A 23,294-nucleotide genomic window follows, 5' to 3' on the forward strand; every position below is an offset into this window, starting at 1 on the left:
AGACCCTTCCCATTCTGTTTGCTAGGGACATTTCATTCCAGCAAAAAAGAGGTGTACGTCACAGGTTGAACATTTACGTTAAAACGCAAGGGTGGGTTTTGAACGGCAGACTAGATTTCCATCGCTGATGTAGCTTTAAACATATTCCGCTCATGCCCTTTGGTTTCAGTATTAAATTTTAAGTTGTTTTTTCCCCCTTGTTTATATTTTAACCATTTTTCTGTAATGTGTATATAATATAACTGTGTAGTTCTGCTTTAATCTGTTGTATAAATTACCAATTTCTTGTTGTAATGTGACCTTCGTCATAGTTTTATATTAATCTTGAGATCAAGGCCTCTCTTTCAAAGCTGCATACTTATGTTGTCATGTTCGAATTGTGAGAAGCGGAGAAGAAAATGATGATGATGATGATGATTTAAAACCGTTGTATTATAAAGCCTTTTTTAACATTACATATATTACATTTAATATACATATTGATAAACATAAACATTGAATGAATGCACAGAATTAAATATCCTGAAGTATCTAGATTAAAGGCTATAAGTAGAGCATCGTGCATTCAGAATTGCAACACAATTTTAAAATGTATGGGAAATGTTATGTTTTAATTGTTTATTTATAATTATCACAGTTTTCTATGGCCGAAATTGACTTTTGGTTCTGGTAATATATTCTCTATAGAGCTTTACTTGCATGAAAAATGAGAATCGCTAACTGTCTTGGCCTTGAAGTGTTGTAATTTCTTAGTAACACCTTTTGCATTCTTATAATATACTGCAGCACCTGACTGCTTTTGTTTGTTTATTTTATTTATTTATCTAAGTATTAATTATTATTAGCTTTTTTTTTTGCTTTGTGTATATGTAGATCACGCTGGCTGGACACCTCTACATGAAGCATGTAACCATGGCAGCATAGAATGTGTGGCAGCACTGCTACAGCATTGCCCTGGCCTGCAGCTGGACAGTCAGGTGAAAGGAGTGAGTCCACTACATGATGCTCTACTCAATCAGCACATGCAAATTGCCAAGATGCTGCTACGCCATGCAGGTCAGTACCCCCCAAACACACACACATACACACACGTTGCCAACACAAATTTTAAGATTTTGTTTGAGTTGTAATTGTAAATGCAGCTGTGTCTCAAAGCCACATTCCGCAGCCTAAACTTATGTGTATAACAGGAAAAATCCCACTCAAAAACACTAGTTAAACCAATCTTTGCCTTGTTCACTGCCTCACCACAATATATTATTTTGTAATACCATTGTAATGCAAAATGGTTCATGACCACAGTTAGTAATATGGGAATCTGATTACTGTAAACACTGACTTCTTATAAACACTGGAATAAAGCCAGTTTAACAAAATAAATAATGCCATACAGAATTAGTAAATTCAACATCAGTTATTTTAACAATGGAAATATGAAATGCTTTAGAAAGTGCCCACCATACCAACTTAAAATGTCAATCTGATGCATTAGAATCTAACTGAAAACAGATTTAACCATGTGTCGATGCCAAAGTGTTAATTTACAGATTTAACATCGTAATACAAGTCACATGAAATTACTAGGTATAATGAAATATTTGGAATGGACTGTTGTGGAAGTTTTGGCTCAGTGCAGTGACCAGTTGCTCACATCCTGTTGTGGATGACACTGATATCAGTAACAAAATTAAAACAAAAACAAAAAAGTCACATAGCACAAACAAGTCAAATCAGACATGGCAAGCAGTATAAATTTTACAATGTAAACATTAATTTATAGACAATCTTGTCTAGAACCACTAAAAACAGTAGGTGAATATGACGTTAAGAGTGTTGCCCAGACACACTCACTAGTACAGCAGTGTGTGCATTCCTAGGGTGGAGCTGTGGATATAGTCACGTGTAAATATTATGTGTCAGTAAAGTTAACAGTGTCACCGCTGACATGCAAAACATATCACTTTAATTAAAACCATGTATCTCCTTTACAGGATAAAGGGAAAAACTTAAATTTCAGTGGAAGTCAATGTAAAAAGGTTTTATTCCAAGTAATTTTGAAACATTTCAATTAGTTCATTCATCATGGAGTTTTACCACAATGTGAAGGTCAGCTGCTGTGTTCAAATGAAATCCACAAAATGGAGATGTATGTTTTTAATTGAACAGTGACAATAAACATGGCTAACTTGCTAAGTGGTTTATTGCATCATGCAAACAAACAAAATTATGAAATGATTATAAAAGAGTACTGCCATGGTCTACTTGGGTTGTAGTTCCCTTTAGCATAAAATAAAACTAAACCTCTTACATCTTATATTCTTATACTTATTTAAAAAATGCCATGTAAATGCTATAAAATTATTGTAACTTGATGCGCTGAATGAAATGACAGAAATGAGATGTTGATACCGCAACATGAAGTTTGGAGACTGATAAAGTTCTGTTCATTTGCAAGTAATCCATCAACTGCCAACCTGTTGTACCCCATGAAACATGAACACATACAAGATACAGACTGTCATCTGAATTTCATGCATAGTCTGACAGACATGAAAATAGACAGTCACTCATGCATGTATTAAAACACACACACACAGAGACACACCAAAACACTCTTAGACTGCGAGCACTTCTAAGGAAATGTGTGAATTTCAAAACTTTGACATATTCATTCATATCTCTTCGTATAGCTTTCATATGCTAACAGCTAAATCTTTTTTTTCCTGGGCAAACAGACTATTCTATGAGGCTCATATATATGTGGTATATTCTGTACACACAGACATATTAGAATATTATTTGATATTTCCTCAACTCAGAGTCTTTTACTCTCTTCACTTCGTTCACATTCATGTTCTAGCTTCAAGCCCTGTGAGAATTGTGCCAGCACTTATTGTTATGTAGCCTAGAGTATGGAGCTCTTTTTAATGTACCAGAGCGACAGAAACGGGGGAAGGGTGCCGTGAAATGTTTTACTGAATGATTCCACTGAATAAGCAGTGTTGACTGTGCTTAAATAGAGGGTTACATAGTACAATATCACTGTCTTTTTGTATGAGCAAACCATCCAGTAGGACCAAGTCTGTTTAATGTAAACCACTCTGGGCTTACATTTGACCTTAAACCATTATTTAATAACTGGTTATTTAAGCTCAAAATAACACTTATTGTCACCTTTAACAAACCTTTTCTAATGATTACATGGTTACTTCTCACTCATTGCTAAATGAGCAGAGAAATACTTTTGCTGGATTATTCTAAACACTATTAAATTGTTTATTTAAATTCTTTATATAAATCACTTGTCATTCTGTGTAATTAAATATGGAATTACATAATTCCATTTGAATCATGTAACAAAATGAGTCATTTTAAACACTTCCTAAATGGAATAGATGAGTCAGCTTAATGGAACTTGTGACAGTCCCACATGATTGGTTTATTTTTTTTTCAGGAAGTAGTCAGGGAAACCAGGACAAAGAGGTTTTCTGGCTGTTTGGGTATCACGTACAGTAAGCTTTGAAGTTTGTGACGTGTCAATATACTGAAAGCAGGATGGCTAGACAACAGTTAAGGCATGTAGGGATGGGGGATGAAATGAGCTGCGTCTTTCCCACGCACCTCGTCCCCCACTTGCATCTCTCCTCTGCTTTGACTAATTATAGTTAATTTGATTCTGCTTTCCCATTAACACATGTACATTTTCTGGCCTCAAAAAGTAAATTAGATTGGGATTGTTTTGGTCCCGATGAGATCGTATTTTATGTGCTTCCAAGTCAGCAGTGATTGGCCCAATGGAAGCTAAGGAAAGGAGGTCAGAGGAGGATGTTTGGGAAAATTAGAAGTGTGATGTGTCTGGGAAGCAGACATCTTCTCTGTCTCATGACGAATACACGCAAACACACACACACACAAAAGAAAAAATTAAGCTTGACTTGCCAAAATTTTTGTCCATATTCTGGTCATTACTCTACAAATACAGGTGTCATTATGACAATGGCAAAAAAGGGGTGGTAAGTTGGCCGTATTATATCACAAATATTTATATATCAAATAATACTTTAAATATTTTAAATATTTATATAAAAGTTGTAAAATATTTCATTTACACACTCTCACAATCCCGTGTGAAAAGTTTTTATCCCGTATAAATTAATTTCATTCGTACTGCTTTTTGCTTTGGTGTTGACCAGAGGAGGATGTGTCATGCTTTTGGGTCTTGGTTTCCCTCAAGGTTTTTTTCCTTGTGCTCTTGTGTTTCTGCACTTTGGCTACTTGGGGCTAGGACCCGGAATTCTGTAAAGCTGCTGCTGTAGCAATGAAATCCCAAGTTTTTATTGCTGTGTCTGGCAGAAGTAAAGTGTTGCAGTATATCACAACTACCACAGGAAGATAATCAAATGTTAGTAATTTATTACTTTTAAATTTTAGTTTAATCTGCTAAATAGTGGGAATGTGTGATATTTCTGGGTCTCCAAAGAGTTCACACTTGTTCATAAATGGAACAGAAAAAAGAAAACAAGGTTAGAATGTGTGCAATGAAACATTTTTTGGGGAAAAAATGATTGAAAATGTTTCTATTTTAACAAATGAAAAAAAAAGCCTTATAATAGTGTATATAATTGTGATATAATAGTGTAGCTAGTTTTGAGAATGAGTATTTGAGTAAACTCATTTTGAAATGTCAATTTGTATTTGGGCCTGTAAAATGCTGTCTGCCTTAATCTTTAAGGTTATGTTGTTTGGAAACCGTAGCCTACTTTCAACTTCAATGTTGGCATAGGCATGGTATATTGCAATTAATTTAGTCTATTTTACAATAATAAATAATTGTGTATTTTTTCATTTATATTCTGTCATCACTTCTTTTTTCCAAGGTTTCTGCAAATTGTGCTTTTCTGAAAAGTAAGATGCTGATGAACAAATGAGTGACTGGATGTACAGAAGTTGTAAGGCATATTTTGTGTGTGTGTGCATTCAACATAATCATAATTCAAATATTCTCTAGCTATTTTGTCATTTATTGGTATTTAAATTAAATTTAAGTATTTAGAAAATGGCAAGGGAAAATGGTGTCACTTCATTCATTGTGAGTTCCAATTTCTGCAGCAAAAGCACTGCAAAAAATTTGTTCCATGACAATTGCCATTCTTAATGTTACACAACAGCTGCCATAAAATACCAAATGAATGGCAGTATTTTTGAGATTTGACTTACAATTACATGTTGCACAAAAGAAGAACCCTTTAAAATTTTGTACGTATGATACAATTGGTGAGGTCAGTGTCATGTCTTTTAGAGCTGACTGACACATTGTATTACTCTCCCTCACTCCAAAGTGTACTGTCAGCACTACATGCAGGTTTGATGACAACCTCCATGCTGTGTTTGATAGTTTTTCCCTTGCTCCTCCTTTGCTATGCAGGCAGGATACACACGTTCACCTTGCTCTAGCCGATAGTTCCCTTCATGGAGGCCAAGCAGGTCAACTGTTACAGCGCCCCAAACACAGCCCTCCTCAGTCCGAGCATCTTCTCCATGAAATAATAATAATGTCTGCTGGAGGACACAGCCTCAGCCTTCCCCTCCAACCCTGGGGCACTGGCACTGAACACACCATGGCTAAGGGTATCCTCCTCCTCTTTTGTCCTCAACACCACAAGTTCCAACACACAAACAAACTGTAGCCTGTTCCACTCATACATTACCACCTTAAACTCTGAGCAACTTGTATGTAAGACTCTACAAATTAGTTCCGCACTCCCAAACAAGCTAAATTTAGAGTGAGATATTGAACAGAAATCCCAATGTTTGTTTTATTTATTTTTTTCCCTCCCAGAATGCATGTGTGGGCAGAGCACAGCTACGTCAGTTAGCATGATGGCATGTGACTGATGCCAAATTATGGTCAAGTTAAATTTCAGCATTTGATTTGTCCAATTGAGGGTCGCAATAGGTCAAGAGCCTACCCGGAATTAGGGGGAGTGGGTACCAGTCCATCACCAGGCAGCATTTTACATAAGTATTTTACAAAACATTTCTGAGGTTATAATGTTGTACATTGGCAGAGTGACCTTAGCAACTCTATCAATATATTTAAATGCAAATCGTTGAAACTATAAATTTGAAAACTGAAAAGGATGCAAAGACTTACATGTGTGTACTTTGGGGTTTTAACATTTAAAAAGGACATTTGATCATTTTGTATTAAACATTAGCAACATATTTAAAAAAAAAAAAATACAAAAACGTAGGGACAGGGGCATGTTTACCAACCGGTGTTGCATCACCTCTTCTTTAACAAAACTCTGTAAATGTCTGGGAACAGAGGAGACCAGCTGCTGTAGTTTTGAAAGTGAAATATTTTTGTCCTATTTTACCTTGTTGTAAGATGTCAGCTCTGGATCGGTGTTAGTGTTTTCAGTGGGTAACAGTCTTTTAGTAAGGAACCATGCTGTTGTAATCCGTGCTGAATATGGATCAGCACTTTCATATTGAAATAAGCAAGGTCTTCCAGATAAAGATGCTTGTTTGAATGGAAGCATGTTCAGCGTTAACAATTCCTTCACAGATGTGCAAGTCACCTTTGCAATGTGCACTAATGCACTCCTATTCCATTATGAACAGTGGGTTTACAGTATAATGGTCCCTGTCCCCTTTTGCCTGAAGGATGTGCAAACCATGGTTTCCTAAAAGATTTTCCAGTTTTGATTTGAACCACTGGACATATTTTCACTTAGCCTCAGTTCACCTTAAAGGGAAGGTCTACAGTTGAAGATAAACAACAGTTGTTTGTACACGGCTGAAGTTTATATGGATACATATGGAGCAGGAATAGAGCAATATCCTACTCTTAGTTCATGTTTTTTGCATACTGGACCAAGACATCAGGGCTTCGTAAACACATTAGACCGGTTTTGAAAATGCAATATATAGAATATATAGGAGTGAGAGAGGTAGGCAGTGAAAAAGCCTTCAATCAGCTCCTATGGGTCTTGCATTTGAATAGCAGACCAGTGGCAGTTAATGCAGCCTTGGAGTAGGTCTGAATGAGGCCAGGCTGACCGCCTGGCATTTGCATGCTCTGGGTTGTGGGCCAGATTCTAACAGGCTGTTGGGCGCCTTTTGAAAGCTGAGGAGAAGAGCTGTTTGTTTAGGAAGAACTGAAGCTGACCTAACCACTGACAAATATACTGTTAATTAATGAAATCCTGTGATCAAGCAGATTATTGCTGATACCACAGATGTTTGAATAGGTTACGAACTGTGTTGTTCAGATATATGGTAGATATATGGTTTATATAAATGGGAGAACTCAGAACTTAAAGTAATACGTTGAGTAGTTAGTTTTTAATGACATAATTTATACACCAATATTGATCGCATTACATATTGTTCACTGAATAATCATCTTTATCTGCTTCTTGCTGATCAGGGTTGCGCTGGGTTCAGCCAAAAGTAGTTGAGAACACACCCTGGACAGAGTGCAGGTCCATCACAGGGCTTAATTACTCTGTAATATTGAAAAAAGTAAAAACGTTTTGTAGAACTACACACACAATCTTTTAAGAACTCCCAGTAGCGTAAGATATATTTAGTGTTACATGTCAACACAGTGTTATAACTTTGTATCCTAATCATTGTTCTCCTTGCTATCGTACAGTGACTAACAATGTCCTAGTGCTATCATTTCTGCAGTTGTTGTGACATTGTCCTATTGTAACTAGTATATGTAAAGTGCATGAGACACTTCAGCTTCATGCAGTTTTACTCACAAGCAGTCTTAATCTCTGCGGCTGGAATGTGTAATCTGTGTGGACCACACCACAACTGTGGCACCATTCTTAACTCCTCAGCAGAGTAGCACAAACTGTGTGTGTGACTGTGTGTGTGTTGCAAGTGCCAAAGAAGGACACAAAGATCAGATTGTGCCCCCATGAGCTTAAATCGCCTTTAACTTGTGTGTGCCTGGACTGTAGTGGTCAGTCAGCTCATTGAAAAAATTTTCACACACAGGGATAGGCAGAGAGAAATAGAGCACTCTGCAACATTATATTCACATTGAAACTGACATAAGATGATGACTGAACTGTGCTGCTCATTCTTAGTTATTTTCTTGTCTGTCACTTGTCTGTCATCTCGCTCTTTCTGTTTTACCTCATCACTCCCTATTTCTTTTTGTCTCTATTTTTGTTTATCTGCTTTTCTGCTTTCTGTGTTGTCAGTGTCCATTAAAAACGTGTCTCAGTTTTTAGTTTACTGTATTATTTGAACACTGCTGCTGTCCTTCATATTGTGTGAACACTTTTATTGATGAATGGACCAATAGAAATGCTCCAGAATTACTTGGAAGTAAATCTTTTAACTTGGACTTCCATTGAAGGGTTGAAGGTTTTTTCCTCCTCCTGTAAATGTTCTGGTTTGGAGCCATGTTTTTCGTTGGACACTGACGATATGTCTCTTTCATATTGTATTTCTGTCTCTTGCTTTCTGTCTCTTTCCCTTGGTGTCATCTGTTTTTTTTTTGTCTCTTTCTCCCCCTTCTCTCTCACTCATTCATTTGCTCACTCAGTCACAATCTCATTCTTTCTATCTGGCTCTTTTTCTCCCATCCTCCCCCCTTCTTAGTGTTTTCTATTTCTAGTCTTCGTCTGCCCTCTAAAGGCCATGGGGCTGCTTTCTCTCTCTCTCTCTCTCTCTCTCTCTCTCTCTCTCTCGTGTATCTCTGTTTCTCTCTCGTGTATCTGTGTGTGTGTATCTCTGAGTGAGGGATAGAGAGCACTGCACAGAGTACATAATTAGCCATTCATTGGCAATAAAAAAAGGATCTAGTTCTGCCTTTAATCTGATTTTCTCTTTTGAAAATGTGATCTCTCAAATAGGGCTGCACAAAAAAAATACAACAGAAATCTTGAGTCAGCCTACTACTGTAAGATTATTTAATAATTGTATTGATCCAACTATGTGTTCTAATTCAGTGCTGCAGTTATTAGAGTAACACCAGATCATTAGTGTGTTTGTAGCATGTTTATTTAAGTTAGCTTCATGTCGAAATGCTCATTCATTCATTCATTCAAGAATCATGCAGCCCCAACTTCAGTGCTGTTGTCTTGTAGATATTTTGATATGAAAAGAACATGACCAAAAAATGCCAAAATTCTTGAGCAAATAAAAATATTAATGTGTTACTGACTAATCACCCGTGTTGTTACTCAGAAGCGAATCTCTAAAAGGATATAATTATCATCGTGTATGTGGGTGCATGCTTGCTTTACGGTGGGACCCGACAATAAGATCAGCATTGTTCTTTTGTATACAGTGTTGGAAAAGCATGGTATGAAAAAAGCTCCAGTTCCACATGTGGATCCATTTAACTCTGCAATGTCAGTGTGCACATGAAATATTCTGAAGGAAGTTATTGATGATATAAAGGAGACATTGCCATAGTAGTCAAATGTACAGTCATTGATATTTTGGTAAGGTGCAGAACAAGGCCCTGGCATTTAATCCTGGTGTTGTTTTATTTATCCACTCAGTCACTGTCTGTGATGCAAGAGCTAAACTTATACCAGATTTTTGTGTGTGTGTGTGTGTGTGTGTGTGTGTGTGTGTGTGTGTGTGTGTGTGTGTGTGTGTGTGTGTGTGTGTGTGTGTGTGTGTGTGTGTGTGTGTGTGTGTGTGTGTGTGTGTGTGTGTGTGTGTGTGTGTGTGTGTGTGTGTGTGTGTGTGTGTGTGTGTGTGTGTGTGTGTGTGGCAAAGCGCTGACAGATGTGTATTTCATGGGCCATTGTGAAGAATAGGCAGTGGCTGATACCACTGTCCTGGGGGAGGGTGGTCTGCCCGCTGCTAGCATTCATCAAGGACTCTGATTTCTCGATCTCTCTCTCTCTCTCTCTCTCTCTCTCTCTCTCTCTCTCTCTCTGTGTGTACATAAGGCTTGGCCTTTGTCACATTCCAGGTTTCAGCCTGTCAGGTACTTTGACACGGCAGCGGTAGGGACTAGCGTCAGAAGAGCTATCCTGTTCCAGCAAAAAAATAAAAAATAAAAAAAAATGGTGCATGGCAGAAGACACTGAGAATTTAAATTACAGTTTGTATAATTACCCAAGATACATTTGGTGAGTTTATTTTTTTATTTGTTTCAACTAGAGCTACTAGTCTAGTGTTGGTATCTGAAGGTCATCTTTAAAATAGTAAAATAATCTTGAGTGGTGTTCCTGCTGTGCAGTTGTTAGTACCTACCAGAAGTGGTCCAAGAAAGTAACCACTGATCCAGTGAAAGGCCCAAGGCTCACTGAAGAGAGTGAGGAGCAAAGGCTAGCCCTTCTGATGTAAACTCATATATCAGGATTTTTTTAGCACAAATATCTTAAAAGCAGTGGTGTCAATTGATTAAAAAATCTAAACAAGTTAATCACATCAACATTCTGTGATTAATCGTGTTAAAATTCCAGTACATCCCTGTTTTTCTGAAATGGAGATGAAACATATAAATGTGTAGAGTGGTCTGCACGACTAACTGGTTTGAGGAAATCGTCCTGTTTACTTTATTATAAATATTTCAGAGTAGAATTTATGATATTTGAATTAGAATCTCTATATTTGTTGGGTAAAATTTTCAGGGCGTGAGTTAGCCTCACAACGAAGCTCAGACACAACCTTTAATTGAGAAAATTGAAACACGGCTCAAAAACATCTCAATGTTCCAGCCTCAACAACATTTTATAAAAGATAAATGTATCAAGTGAGGCATGAGAAAACTAATGTGCTGAATTCTTGCAGCAGTTGTGTGTGCGTGTATTTTATGTTTATAGCATTTAATGATGTAATCTACCTACTGAACTCAGCAGGAACGACGCTGTGGTTACATCTCCTACTGAAACAGCTAATATATTACTAGACTCTGAAAAACCAGCAAATTATATGAGGAAGTTGTAGCCAATTTTGGTAAAATGATTAATTTGCTTTAAAAAAAACGTTTTAAAGTTTCCAGATTAATCACATGCATTAATATTGACAACATTCCTGATAGCTGTAGTAGAAGGGTGTCACTGCTGACTGGTCACAATGCCCGTGCTGACCCGTGTCTAGGGTGACCAGACTTGAAGCTCCCTCTGGTGGTCTGCATGACAATCCTCAGGAGCTGTAAAATTCTTTGGGACATCGGCTGGCAGAAAAGATAATCACAGCTTTATAAATGCAGGACCTTGGCGCTTACGGGTAGAAGCAGGGGGGCAGTAGGGTGTCATAGTGATGAACCTGCTGGCACTGGCAGCTTCTAGTTTCAGAGGTCATCAGTTTCATATCATTTTCTATTTATTTAAACACCTTTATGTATTTACTGGGATTGAACTGAAATTATCTGAACATTTATTTTAAATGATCTTTCATCCATGAATCTCAGGTTTTCACTGTCAGCTTTTGAGACATAAGACATGTTTTCTCATGGGCTGTTAGGCTTTTTAATTAAACATTGTATAAGGTAGAAATGGCTGAGAGCCTCTACAGCAATCACACATGCTACACTGATATTAACATTAACTGATTTAGCATGTTAGTATTTCAGCATCAGATATCTGGTCATTTTTCCCATGTCCAATGTGGAAAGTGTTTACAATGGGCATGTGAGCATCAGAACTGGGTAATACAAGAATAATGTGAGTCATTTGAGGATGAATTTAGAGTTCAATAAGTAAATAATTTGTTGCCTACACGAAAAAATACAAGCATGATAACATGACGATTAAATGTAGTAAACTGCCAAATAAATGAGTTTGCCAAGGAATGATTAGACCCATTCACCCTGCTCAGTGAGCTGCTATGGTGTGATTAGACCTTGATGTGCATGCCCAAGCTTTACTCACTCTACAAACTGTGGTAGACCTGAGTGTACATGAGGTACTGTGGAGTGATTAAACTCAACCTGCTGTTGAAGCTAGTTTGTCGTGATTTAACATCACTGTACACACTGATCAACCTTAGACCATTTAAACTCACCAATTACGCAAAATCTTATCAGTCCAGTGGTGATGCTTGTAAATAGTGTAATGGTGTGATGAATATGGTCAAACCCTACACGCAGTTGAAATTTGCAGAAATATTTCCATTGTCAAGAATACAAATTAAATGTTCTTACATCAGTGGTCCATGGTGTTTCCTTATATCTCCCACTGACAAACAGACAAGCACCTCCAGGTTTTCCAAGGTTTAATTCTAGCATTACATTTGAAGCCTTATACATACAGACTACTTATAATTAGGGCCAATGTAAGTGTTTTGCAAGAGCATATCCCTTTTGAGCGGAGCTGAGTCCTTCGTTAAAAGTTGACAGTGTAGAATCTGCTAATAGAGAAAAAAGTGCGCTCAAGGAAGAGCCAGTACACTTTCTCTTTCTTTCCTTTTTTCAGAGAGAGCTTGAAGAAATGGGTAGTGCGCTTGAAGGCCACTGAATGGCCACCCACGTTCACGTCCCTGAAAAGAGTGTGGGGAAAACATAACCATACAACTGTATAAAACGTGGCTGTCTTAAAAGGAATACATTTGATGAAAAGTGTGCTCTTCAGCGTTCCTCCTTTTCTATGGTCGTTCAGCCAAGGTCTCAAGTTCATGCTTTGCTTCTTTAGCGTTGGCGCTTCGCTATTGCATTGCAATCATGCAATAAAACCAATTAGTATGATACACACGACATGCTACACAAAATCTGTCTAAGGGTTCGTCTTTTAAAAGAATCTGATGTAGAGTTGTCCGTGTGGCTTTAGCCAGTGTAGTACATATGAATATCAATTTAAATTCCTCTGTAGTGTAAAGTTTCCTCATACTCCACAGTTTAAAAACTGCAGCTGCCATGAATTAAGATTCTGTATTTGCTGCCTATTAATTATCACGTTCCTTGGACAACAGTTGGCCCAGAGTGCATTGAAACAACACAGCTGTCATGCAGATTTTGCTGATCCTCCAATCTATTACATCTCATAAAACTCCTCACAGAGCTGTATTACATGAACGAATGTCAGCAGCATGGGTGCAGAGTGCTTTGACATCACTTATTTATGGCATGGTGACAGCACGCACAAAGCTCTTAAAATAATAAAAATTAAAGAATACTGTTTGGCTACAAGTCTTTAGTCAAAAATACTCACCCCGGGGTCCTGTGTGGCTCAGTAGTCTCTAAAGTAGCCCTGTCATGTGGAGACTGTTTGTATGATCCCTGGTAGTGCCAGCCAGTGTGGGGCTCAGTAAGCTGATGCAAATCTGGGCAGTGGAAAATAAACGGAAATCACTCTTTAACTCTTCATGCAACATATGGATTATTATTAATTTTTTTTTCTTTACTGCGTAACTGTGATTAATGTAAAAAAAAAAAAAAAAAAAAAAGACTTGTTAAACACGTCATATCAGGACCTTGCTCTTTGACCTCACTGTTAGAAAGTTACGTGTTGGCAATAGAAAGGTCTCATCAATGACCTGTTATGTAGACATTCGTGTTCTTTCTTGCATTCTCTCTGCTTTGATCAAAGTCATTACAGCTTTAACCGTTGCTCTGACTTTGACCCTTACTCTGGAGATTCTCCTCTTTAATCTGACGGTGGGCAGATTCCTCTGGCAGGTTATGCAGATTGCTTCTGCCCTCCTGGAGCGTGGAGTGCTAAGGGTAGATGAACACTGACCCTCATGTCTGCATTTCGATAGTGGAAAAGCCGATGATCCATTACTAAGAAGAAGTGATAGAGGAAGGGAGAGCATGAAACAACAGGCTGGAAAAAAAAGAGAAAGGTTTGTTTACCATGTCCCGCAGGTGCCTCTCCTTGCAAAATAATTTGGGGCTGAAAAACCTGGTCTTTTTTCTTGTGCACACAAAACAATCACACTGGCTTTTGACAGCAGGAGGTCTTCAGAGCATCAGCGCCAAATGGAAAGCTGTGCAGAGCTGGAGTGCAGTAAAGTGCGGAGCTGCTGCCACGCTTGCACAGGGGTTTAGGAGTCAAGTGCCATCAAGTGCAGTTTGCTGTAGAAATGTGGTGGCTAAAAGCAAAGAAGGAGGTCGCACTTGACACGGGCAGCTCTAGCTAGGCTTTTGTACGCGTATGTCTCTCTGCCTATTGAGCTACTTTTAAACGCCTTTTCATTTTCAGCCAGACACAGAACTGTGTGGAGATGAGAGAGAGAGAGAATGTCAAAGCTATTCAGCATGAACTCTGCCAATTTCCACTGGCCCCTTTGTGTAACGAGAATGGTCTTCAAATGTTACTTAGCATTACGTGAACTAGAATACTGTATCTGAAAGAACGATGGCTAAACGGGTCATGCACAGGAGTACGCATTTCTATGATAGCACCCAAGATCCCGCGCTTACCGACTTGTCTGGAAAGCCATTCAAAAGTGATCCTTTATGAAATGTACCATGACTATAATTGCTTCAGTTTAGTTCTTCAGCTTTTCTTTCTATAGAAATACGCATGTAACCAAATCCTGGCTCTTATAAATTATCGCATGTATTATATAAATATGAAAACTGTTTTTCTTAATGCAGTTCAAGATCAGCAATCAGTGCTTAAGGAACATCCTTATTTATGTTTTTACATGTTTGAGGTGGTTATAACAGCAGTTTTAGACTGTGTATGCTGACAGTTTATTTACCCCTCCACCCCACCCTATGTGTTCACAGTCCTAATATATTAATATCATGCAACAATCCAATGTGGTAGTAAAAATGCACTATAAAAACATGGCATTATTTAGTCACAAATAGCTCTTAAGCATCAAGACTGTGAAATTCTACACTCTTGAAATGGTTAAATAATATGACACGAATATGTGGAGTATATAATGTTCTCAATTTAACACACTGCTCTTTTGAGTTAACGTCCAGTTTGTGTGGCTTGCCACTAATGTGTTCAGACCAGAACGTCCATATGCTGTCAGTTAATTATGTCAGAATAAGTTAGCAGTGGAGTGAGCTGATGGCGTAACACTGGCCTAAAGCAAGTAGTGGAGCACAGATAATTGTGTGCTCCCTGTTTGAACCCTGCTGTTTTATAACTAATTTGATTTAATTGAGCTTATTTGCTTTAGACAGTGTACTGCATGAACTTTGAACCTTTGAACAGACTGCATCAGTTGTCAGTCTAATTTGTCTGGCCAGTTAAAATGCTCATTTGGAATATGCAAATCCAACCATGTAGGTACATACTATCTGGTGTCAGGTTGGTTTGTTAGAGGTCTAACCTATGTGAAATATCAGTATGGGAACTGATTAGGGCATAAACTGTAGGACATCTATCCATCCATCCATCCATCCACACTACAGTAAGGTCAGACTGTACTGTGCCTTTAACGTGTTTCCTCCTCCATCTCCTGCAGGTTCTTCCCTGCTGCAGTTGCGGGATGATTATGGTCGTACTCCTCTGGACCTGGTGTCTCCAGCACTGCATGAAGAGCTCCAGCGCTGTGCTCAGGAGGCTGACTCTGCCCTTGAGCTCCGGTGCTCTGAGGTCAGAGATCTGGACTTCATCGAGGCCTGCTCAGACCTGCTTACCTGCCTCCTCCTCTCTTACCTCATAGAGCGCCACATACCCGCAAATGAAGCTTCAGAACCACTGCTTGAAATTACTTGCTCCGCAGCCCAGGCTTTGGTCCGTCTAAGCCCAGGAACAGTGGCCTCTTGCTGGGGGGACTCTGGGGCTGTGTGTCTTGCTGAAGATCTGAGAACTATGATGGGTATGGAGAAGTACATACTGCAGGTTAACCCTGCTCTAATGCACTGCCAGGGGCCACATACGAGTGTGTTTATGCAGCTGCTGAAGGATCTGCAGGCTGAGGGGATTGCACTGTTAAGTGGAAAGTCTGAACTCTGAATAATGCTTGGTAAAATAAAGTACAGATTAAAACAGTAGTTTCTTGCTGACAATGAATGTTGTAGGCATTAAACACTACATGTGTTCTTTTTTTTTGGGAGAATCCTCAAAATCACAGGTTTTCATACACGTTGCTTGTTATATTTTGTATGTTGTAATATAAAAATAAAGTTGCAGAAAGATTAACCTCTTTTCGTTCTGTTTTCATAATGTGAAACTCTTTGCGTGTGATGTACTGATGTAGAGGATCTGATTGTAAGTCAGTTTTCTGAACTGTTGAACACATTTTAACAGCAGAATTGTCACTCAGTAAACTAAAATAGGGCAACTACATTACCTTATTATTGTGCCCCATGATTCTCTTTATAAATAACTGAGGACTGCTTAGCTTAGTGTGTGTGAGATTCTCCTCTGTACCCGTACATGGCATGTGGAGACATTTGTCCATCTCTATGGGCAGATCTAGGCATAATGAATAACAATACCAATTCAAAACAGTCTTTCTGATATGAAAACAGCCACACTTTCTTGATCAGATGTTAATATTTGACATGGCTGTGATCGTTGCCTGCTTATGGAGCCCACTGCAGTTGTTATTCCAATCTTTCACTACTGGACAGCTCATCTGGGTGCCAGGTGAGGCGTTCATCTTCAGACCCTTCTACTTCCTTAATCCCAGCCGAGACCTGCTGGGTCAAAAGCAGGGGGATGTTAACTCCACCCAGGTCTGTATGAGGGATGGTGTGTTTCCTGGTGCAGGTCTTGGCTCGGGGTGAGGACGGATCAGTGTGAAGACATAAGACACTACTGGATTAGAATTGAACCTGTGACAGTGTGAGAGCAATGGACTTTGTCAAAACGATCGCTCTTCTGTCCTGCAGTGGTAATTATTAGCGTGTGGCTGCGCTGGTGTTTGTAGTGAGGCTCAGTATGTGATGCTCTACACTCATATTGAAGAACAGCAGGGATCAGACAGCACGGGGACGGCCAGACTAATAAATGATAGGGGGAGACCCTCTGGCCCCTTCAGATGAAACGAGCAGACCCTCGATCACTCGGTGAGTGGGTGATGTGTAGCCTCTGTGTTTGCATCAAAGACACACACACACGCCTGCCTGCTTTGGTGGGAATTGGAGGCCCAGCTGGAGACAGGCTCACACACCACAAACATGGCAGGGCAGCACTACGATTAATGGAGACTCAAGGAGTCAGGAATGACCGATTACCCACGAGTGTGTGTGTGTGGGAGGTAGGTAGGAACACCTTGTACACACCTGTTCTGGTCTACAGCAGAGCCACGAGAAAGGAGCCCACCTATATGTAACGGATTTCTTTTCTCACATTATGTGTTGAGGTTTTCTACTAAATATAATGTAGCCCTCAAAAGAAAACTTTTATTTCCACTTTTGTCATTTGTCTTTTTTTTTAAACACTTTTTAAAATGTTTACGTTTGAAACATGCTAAACAAACCAATACATACGGTACAAATATACACTTCCACTCATTAACTTTTAGTTTTTCCTGGTACAATTCCAGTAATTAAGCCATTTTGACTGGAAATGAAATAAAGGATGACAATTACTAGATCAGCATTTTACCATCTTAAGAACATCAATAATGGCGGCACGGAGGTGCAGCAGGTAGTGTCGCAGTCACACAGCTCCAGGGGCCTTGGGTGACTGTGAGTAGTTGGTGTGTTCTCCCTGTGTCCGCGTGGGTTTCCTCCCACAGTCCAACAACACAAGTTGGTACGTGTATTGGTGACTCAGAAGTGTCCGTAGGTGTGAGTGAATGTGTGAGTGTGTCTGTGTTGCCCTGTGAAGGACTGGCGCCCCCTCCAGGGTGTATTCCCCGCCTTGCGCCCAATGATTCCAGGTAGGCTCTGGACCCACCGCGACCCTGAACTGGATAAGCGCTTACAGATAATGAATGAATGAATGAAGAACATCAATAAGAGATTTCCTGACTAAACCAGGACTTCCAAAGAAAGACCATTAAACAACTTCAGCTGATTCAAAATGCAGCTGCCAGAGTTCTCACTCGGAGCAAAAGAGATCACATCACCCCCATCCTCAAATCCTTACACGGGATACCAGTCTGTTACAGAATAGACTTTAAGGTGTTTTTACTGGTCTATAAATGTCTAAATGTATTAATCAGATCTGCTACAGAGATATGACTCTCAGATCTTTAGGAACTGGTCAGTTAGTCCTGACTCAGGTCAAAACTTAACATGGAGAAGTAGTGTTTAGCTACTATGCCGCTTTTTTAATGAAACCAGCTGACTGAGAAGATCAGGAGAGCTTCCAATTCAGACACCATTAAATCATCAAAACAATCCTGTTTATCGTGTATTTTTGTTTATTGCACATTTTTTATATTCTTGCTCTTAAATTAACAGTTTTTTACTGTTTCTTTTCACTCTGTCAAGTAGTTTGAATTGCCCTTGTGTAGAAGTGCCCTGCCATGTGCATTGGAACCGCTCTCACCAAGTTTGGAAATAATTAACAGAATAAAGACAACAGATGATAAAAAATATTTATTAATCTTCATAGATTTTCTTCTTTCCAAAAGTAACAGACAGAACATCTGGTGCATTTATTTCAAATATTTCAGCACTATTCTCCTATTCTTTGCCTTCACCTGCATTCAATCCCACCTCATCCAACCGCTGGAAGCTTAATGATGATGGAACAGGCAACACTGCAGGCTCAAACATTTCCAAGGAAAAAAAAGTGACACACCTACGATACATACATCATAAATATCTGACCATTTACAGGCATATATATAATGTACAGTAAGAATATTTACAAGGTTTAAAAACAAAATGCAAACTTTAAATTAAAACATAAATTCGGTGCATGACAATGAAAGTGCCTTAGTTTCCCTTTGCTTTTGATGAAAATATTACATTCTACATCAATATTGGTCTTTATTCATTTTGTTAAAAAGTTCCACTTTGGTTTTCTTGCAAACAGAGCACACGTGTCTTTACAAAACAGGATTCCTTCTGTCTATTTCCTTTTTTAAGTTATTTTTTAATGTTTTGGTGTGTTTTATCGGGATGCAAAAGCCACACACGATATATCCACTGAACAATTAAAAGAAAGTTAAACAGTGCATAAACATTCAGGCTTAGAAAAGAGTCCCTTTCCAGCAGTTTCAGAACTGTTCTTCAAGAAGTGGTTCTTCTTGTTCTTGTTCTTTGTCTTTAATGGGGATCACATCAGTACCATCGGTGTGTTGGTCAATGGGGAGCATGTTGTCTTTGTAAGGAAATGCTCTCAAACAAATCAATGGGCTTTCCATATGACAGATGTGTTCGTACCAAAAGAAGAGAAGCCAGGAGGGATTTTTGCTGCCTTCTTTCCCCGTGAAGAGACTGGAGCAGAATAGAAGTCTGATGGCTTTTTTTTTTTTTTTTTTTTCTGTGATCTTTCAACACTTGCTCTGTGGAGGTCCCTGCAGAGGCTCCCCCCACAGGCCGAGACCTGACCCCCTCTTCAGTGGTTGGATGAAGAAGAGGAAACAGCATTGTTGAACTCAGAGGAAGATGACAGGAAGAGGTTCAAAAAAGACAAACTAAATAAATAAATTTAAAAAACTCCAGCAAACTACGCCCTCCTCGTCCTCTTTCCCTCCACAGCATTAGCGATGCTAAACTCCTGCCCTCATCGAACCCTGCCAGCTCCCCGGAGCAGCTCGTCACACACTATCGACGTTTTCCTCAACAAGACTATTCTCTACAATGAAAAACACCCACCAAGCTGCTCACCTCTCTAACTTCAGCTGCCTGTCAAGTTTTTTTGGGGGAAAGGAGAAGTTGAAGTAAACACCGCTGAGGGGCAAGCAAAATGTTTGGACCTGCCTCTCTGTCCATGCTACACCTGACAAAAATGGTAGACTGGACTTACTTTTCTATGTCTACAATACTCCACATATCCTTGCTATTGGAACAAAACCTCAGATAATTTTTTTTGTTTGTTTTTTGTTTGTTTTTTTATATACAATATTTGGAAAATGTTAAAGTATTAAAATTTCATTTACAAACAAGTCAACACAAACGGTCTTTAATTACACAGAATAAAATTGTCTACATTAACTGAGAATGAAAATTGGAAATGTGCTTTGCTTCTCTTGTCAAGCTACTGTAAAGATTTTATTCCAAAAGCGATGATATATGCTATTTAATAATAAATGTCAAGTGTTCAACCACACACACAAACACACAGATCTCCATAGAAAAGCAAAAAGAAAAGCAATGCTAAAAGAACAGGACACTCTGGAGCAGCCCGGCTGGGCCTAAGGTTACCGTGTTCAATGGCACAAACCTGCTAGAAGAGCACAACGCCCCTAGGTTTACAACGTTACGAGTTCCCAGGGGTAATGGAGCTCCATATCTTAGGGATGAGTTGATCCAAAAGACAAATCACCTGACATTAATACCTGACCACAGTTTTTCATAGAATCTTCAGAAGAGTAGAGACTGTTATAGCACTGTATTCTTCTGTAATGTGTATTTCTTTTATCCAGCAGCAAATAGAAATAGAAAACGTCTCGGTGGTTAGCACTGCTTTTTGTAACATTTATATCAAACAAAACATATTCAACTGCAGCATGATTAGTGTTTAACACATTGACCATCCTTTCCAGATTTAGCAGATTTCATCTTTTCTTCACTTTAAAGCAAAAGAAAACAAAAACAAAATAAATAAATAAACAAACCAGATTTTTAAATTTGAATTTTCAAATAAGCATTTAAATAAAAGAGCAAAATACAATTAATGGTTTGGGTTGTGGGTTCGATTCCCGCTCCAGGTGACTGTCTGTGAGGAGTGTGGTGTGTTCTCCCTGTGTCTGCGTGGGTTTCCTCCGGGTGACTGTCTGTGAGGAGTTTGGTGTGTTCTCCCTGTGTCTGCGTGGGTTTCCTCCGGGTGACTGACTGTGAGGAGTGTGGTGTGTTCTCCCCGTGTCCACGTGGGTTTCCTCCAGGTGCTCCGGTTTCCTCCCACAGTCCAAAAACACACACATTGGTAGGTGGATTGGCGACTCTAAAGTGTCCGTAGGTGTGTGTGTGTGTGTGTTGCCCTGTGAAGGACTGGCGCCCCCTCCAGGGTGTATTCCCGCCTTGCGCCCAATGATTCCAGGTAGGCTCTGGACCCACTGTGACCCTGAATTGGATAAGCGCTTACAGATAATGAATGAATGAATGAAGTTTCTAAATATTAATCCAAACGTCAGGTCTGCTCAGTGTTTAAAAAGCTAAAGGATATTTATTTTGGACTGTCTCCTCTTTAGGTATTGAGAAATCCTGCTCTGAGAACTACTCCCTTCATAAACTGAGATGAACATCATTGACGTGCCAGACTTCCCCTTAAATAAAGTACTTAAATAAACCAAGCATGCTTCATTCATACATTTAAAATAAAGAATAAGACGGATGAACCAACATCAGCTACTGGGCCAGAGTTGTGTTTTGTGTGTGTGGTTTTTTAAGCACTTTAGTTACAGCCATAAATTGAACTGTAACAGGCTTTGATGACAAGCCTAATAACTGCTGCCTAACAGCTGCACAGGGCTCTGGGTATACCTCTTGGTGTTTTGGGGAAATTGCAGGTTGCAAACTCCAGCCTAACGTCAGATTTCCTCTGCAAGATTGAGATGAGACGTGCTGGTGCGGCTGGGTGTATTATCAGCTGATCCTGCTATTTGGGGCTGAAGCCGTTCTCTCCACACTCCCTCTGCTACGGTGGAAAGGACACCTTGGCTTTTAGAGTCGTCTGCCTAGTGCCAGCCAGTGACAAATAGCTCCGGCTCTATGACTCTAAAAGGGGTCAAGAGCTTTTCACACTCCCCTCTGCACAAAAAAAGTAAACAAGTATGGCTGAAACCCTCATGGCAATAATTAAAATTGCTCCTTTTTTTTCAAATTCACCCAATACGCTCCTCTGGACTGTACACTCTCAAGCAAAAAAGGATTCAAGAATTAGAGAAAAAAAGAATGGATGAAAGAAAGAAAGAAAGAAAGAAAGGCAGAACATCAAGCCGGTCCAGACCAGTGCTTTTCTCCTTGGCATGCGTAAGTTATTAAGCTTGTTGAGGGAAGTCCACAGGAGAAAGAAGTCAGCTACCCCGGGTTATTTTTCTTTCTTTTATTTGGGCTGTGACTAGGATCCAGTTTCAGCTCTCGGTACTGCACCTGTTAAAACACACAGACACACACACTCAGGTGGGCAGTATAAGGAATGCAGTGGCAGGGGAGCAATAGGGGCTGCTATGTGGGTGAGGAGCTTCTGGGAAAGGCCCAGAAATACAAACAGGACAGAGGTCAAGATGCTGGCGAACTGATAGCAGACATCAACTCTATATTAGTTCACTCTTAAGCCCAACTCACACACAATGTATCACCCCTAAGCCTTTTATTAACAGTCGTTATTAAATAAGCAAATCTGTTCTCCAGCATGGTTCAAAGAATTAACCCGTTACTACTAATATATCCCTCCATTTCTGCATGGAACAACTGTGGAAATTAGGTATTATTCTAAAGACACTAATATAAATAATAGGCATGTTATATAGTTAAGAGAGTCATGAATTCAAGTGTGGGGACCCCATGCCCTTAGAGTTTATGGGGTTAACCGTTTAATCTCCTAAGTGTTTCAAATGGCAAGCAGAGGCCCTCACATAAATAGCATCTCCATTATTCCACAGGACTAAACAAACTGTATTTGGGTTCCTATATAAGAAGCGAATCAAAGAGGTTGAGGAGAGGTCATGTTAGAGATTTACTTGCCAGCTTACATTCACCATGGTGGAGATTTCATTTTAATCAGCTCTTTATTGCCTGCAGTGCTGGCTGCAGTGCTCTGGCTGCGAAGCAGCCCTAATCCACATATTGTGCAACCTTTCTCTTCCAAATCCTCCATAATCAACGGAGACCGGAAAGATAGTTTACTTCATTAGGCACGGATCCTCAGCAAATGAATGAAGGAAAAACAAAAAAAAAAAACGCGTCACTTGTTGAGAGTTGGGCTGGGCATCCCAAGGGCTGTGGAGCAGATGATTTAACCTGGCTGGGGCACTGTGGAACGTGAGGCTGGGGACAGGAGATAAACTGCGGGTGACCGCTCTGAGTCGCAAAGCTGGACCTGTCCCAGTCCGGCCTCAGCCAGATTTCCTAGCAATGCTCAAAGCCCCAAAAGGGAGAGGAATTGAAAAAGAGGCAGAGAAAATGACATGAAAGCAACACACGATCAATCTACACTGTAAACCTGCATGTTTAGATTCCTGCCACACTGCTCAATCAAGCTGTTACTTAATGGGGAACAATTTGGTGAAAGTGTGATTGTGATATGAAATAAATAATTATGTTAATGAAGCGGATACTTGCTTTATATAACAGTCGTATTATTTTGATTTGGATGAGTAATGGCTAT

At 39.4% G+C, this 23,294-nt stretch overlaps 2 protein-coding genes across 5 annotated transcripts in view; one reads left to right on the top strand and one right to left on the bottom strand.

Moving 5' to 3' along the window:
* Positions 1-16,025, top strand: part of LOC136676303 (SMC5-SMC6 complex localization factor protein 1-like) — a 32,317-nt gene extending 16,292 nt beyond the window's left edge. For all 3 annotated transcript variants that reach the window (XM_066653194.1, XM_066653195.1, XM_066653196.1), the window contains exons 18-19: positions 874-1,056; positions 15,361-16,025. In XM_066653194.1, the coding sequence (XP_066509291.1) occupies positions 874-1,056; positions 15,361-15,854 (677 nt within the window). In that variant the 3' untranslated portion in view covers positions 15,855-16,025. The remainder of the gene's footprint in view (positions 1-873; positions 1,057-15,360) is intronic.
* LOC136676304 (multiple C2 and transmembrane domain-containing protein 1-like) overlaps positions 13,164-23,294 on the bottom strand; it is a 102,195-nt gene continuing 92,064 nt past the window's right edge. The window contains exons 20-22 of one of the 2 annotated variants that reach the window (XM_066653197.1): positions 21,990-22,057; positions 13,558-13,754; positions 13,164-13,251 (exon numbers count right to left, since the gene is read on the bottom strand). In XM_066653197.1, the coding sequence (XP_066509294.1) occupies positions 13,712-13,754; positions 21,990-22,057 (111 nt within the window). In that variant the 3' untranslated portion in view covers positions 13,164-13,251; positions 13,558-13,711. Of the gene's footprint in view, positions 13,252-13,557; positions 13,755-18,427; positions 22,058-23,294 lie in introns of those variants that run through there. The other variant, XM_066653198.1, reaches the window with a different exon arrangement.

Source organism: Hoplias malabaricus, chromosome X2 (assembly GCF_029633855.1).
Source record: "Hoplias malabaricus isolate fHopMal1 chromosome X2, fHopMal1.hap1, whole genome shotgun sequence".
NCBI classification, from domain to species: domain Eukaryota; kingdom Metazoa; phylum Chordata; class Actinopteri; order Characiformes; family Erythrinidae; genus Hoplias; species Hoplias malabaricus.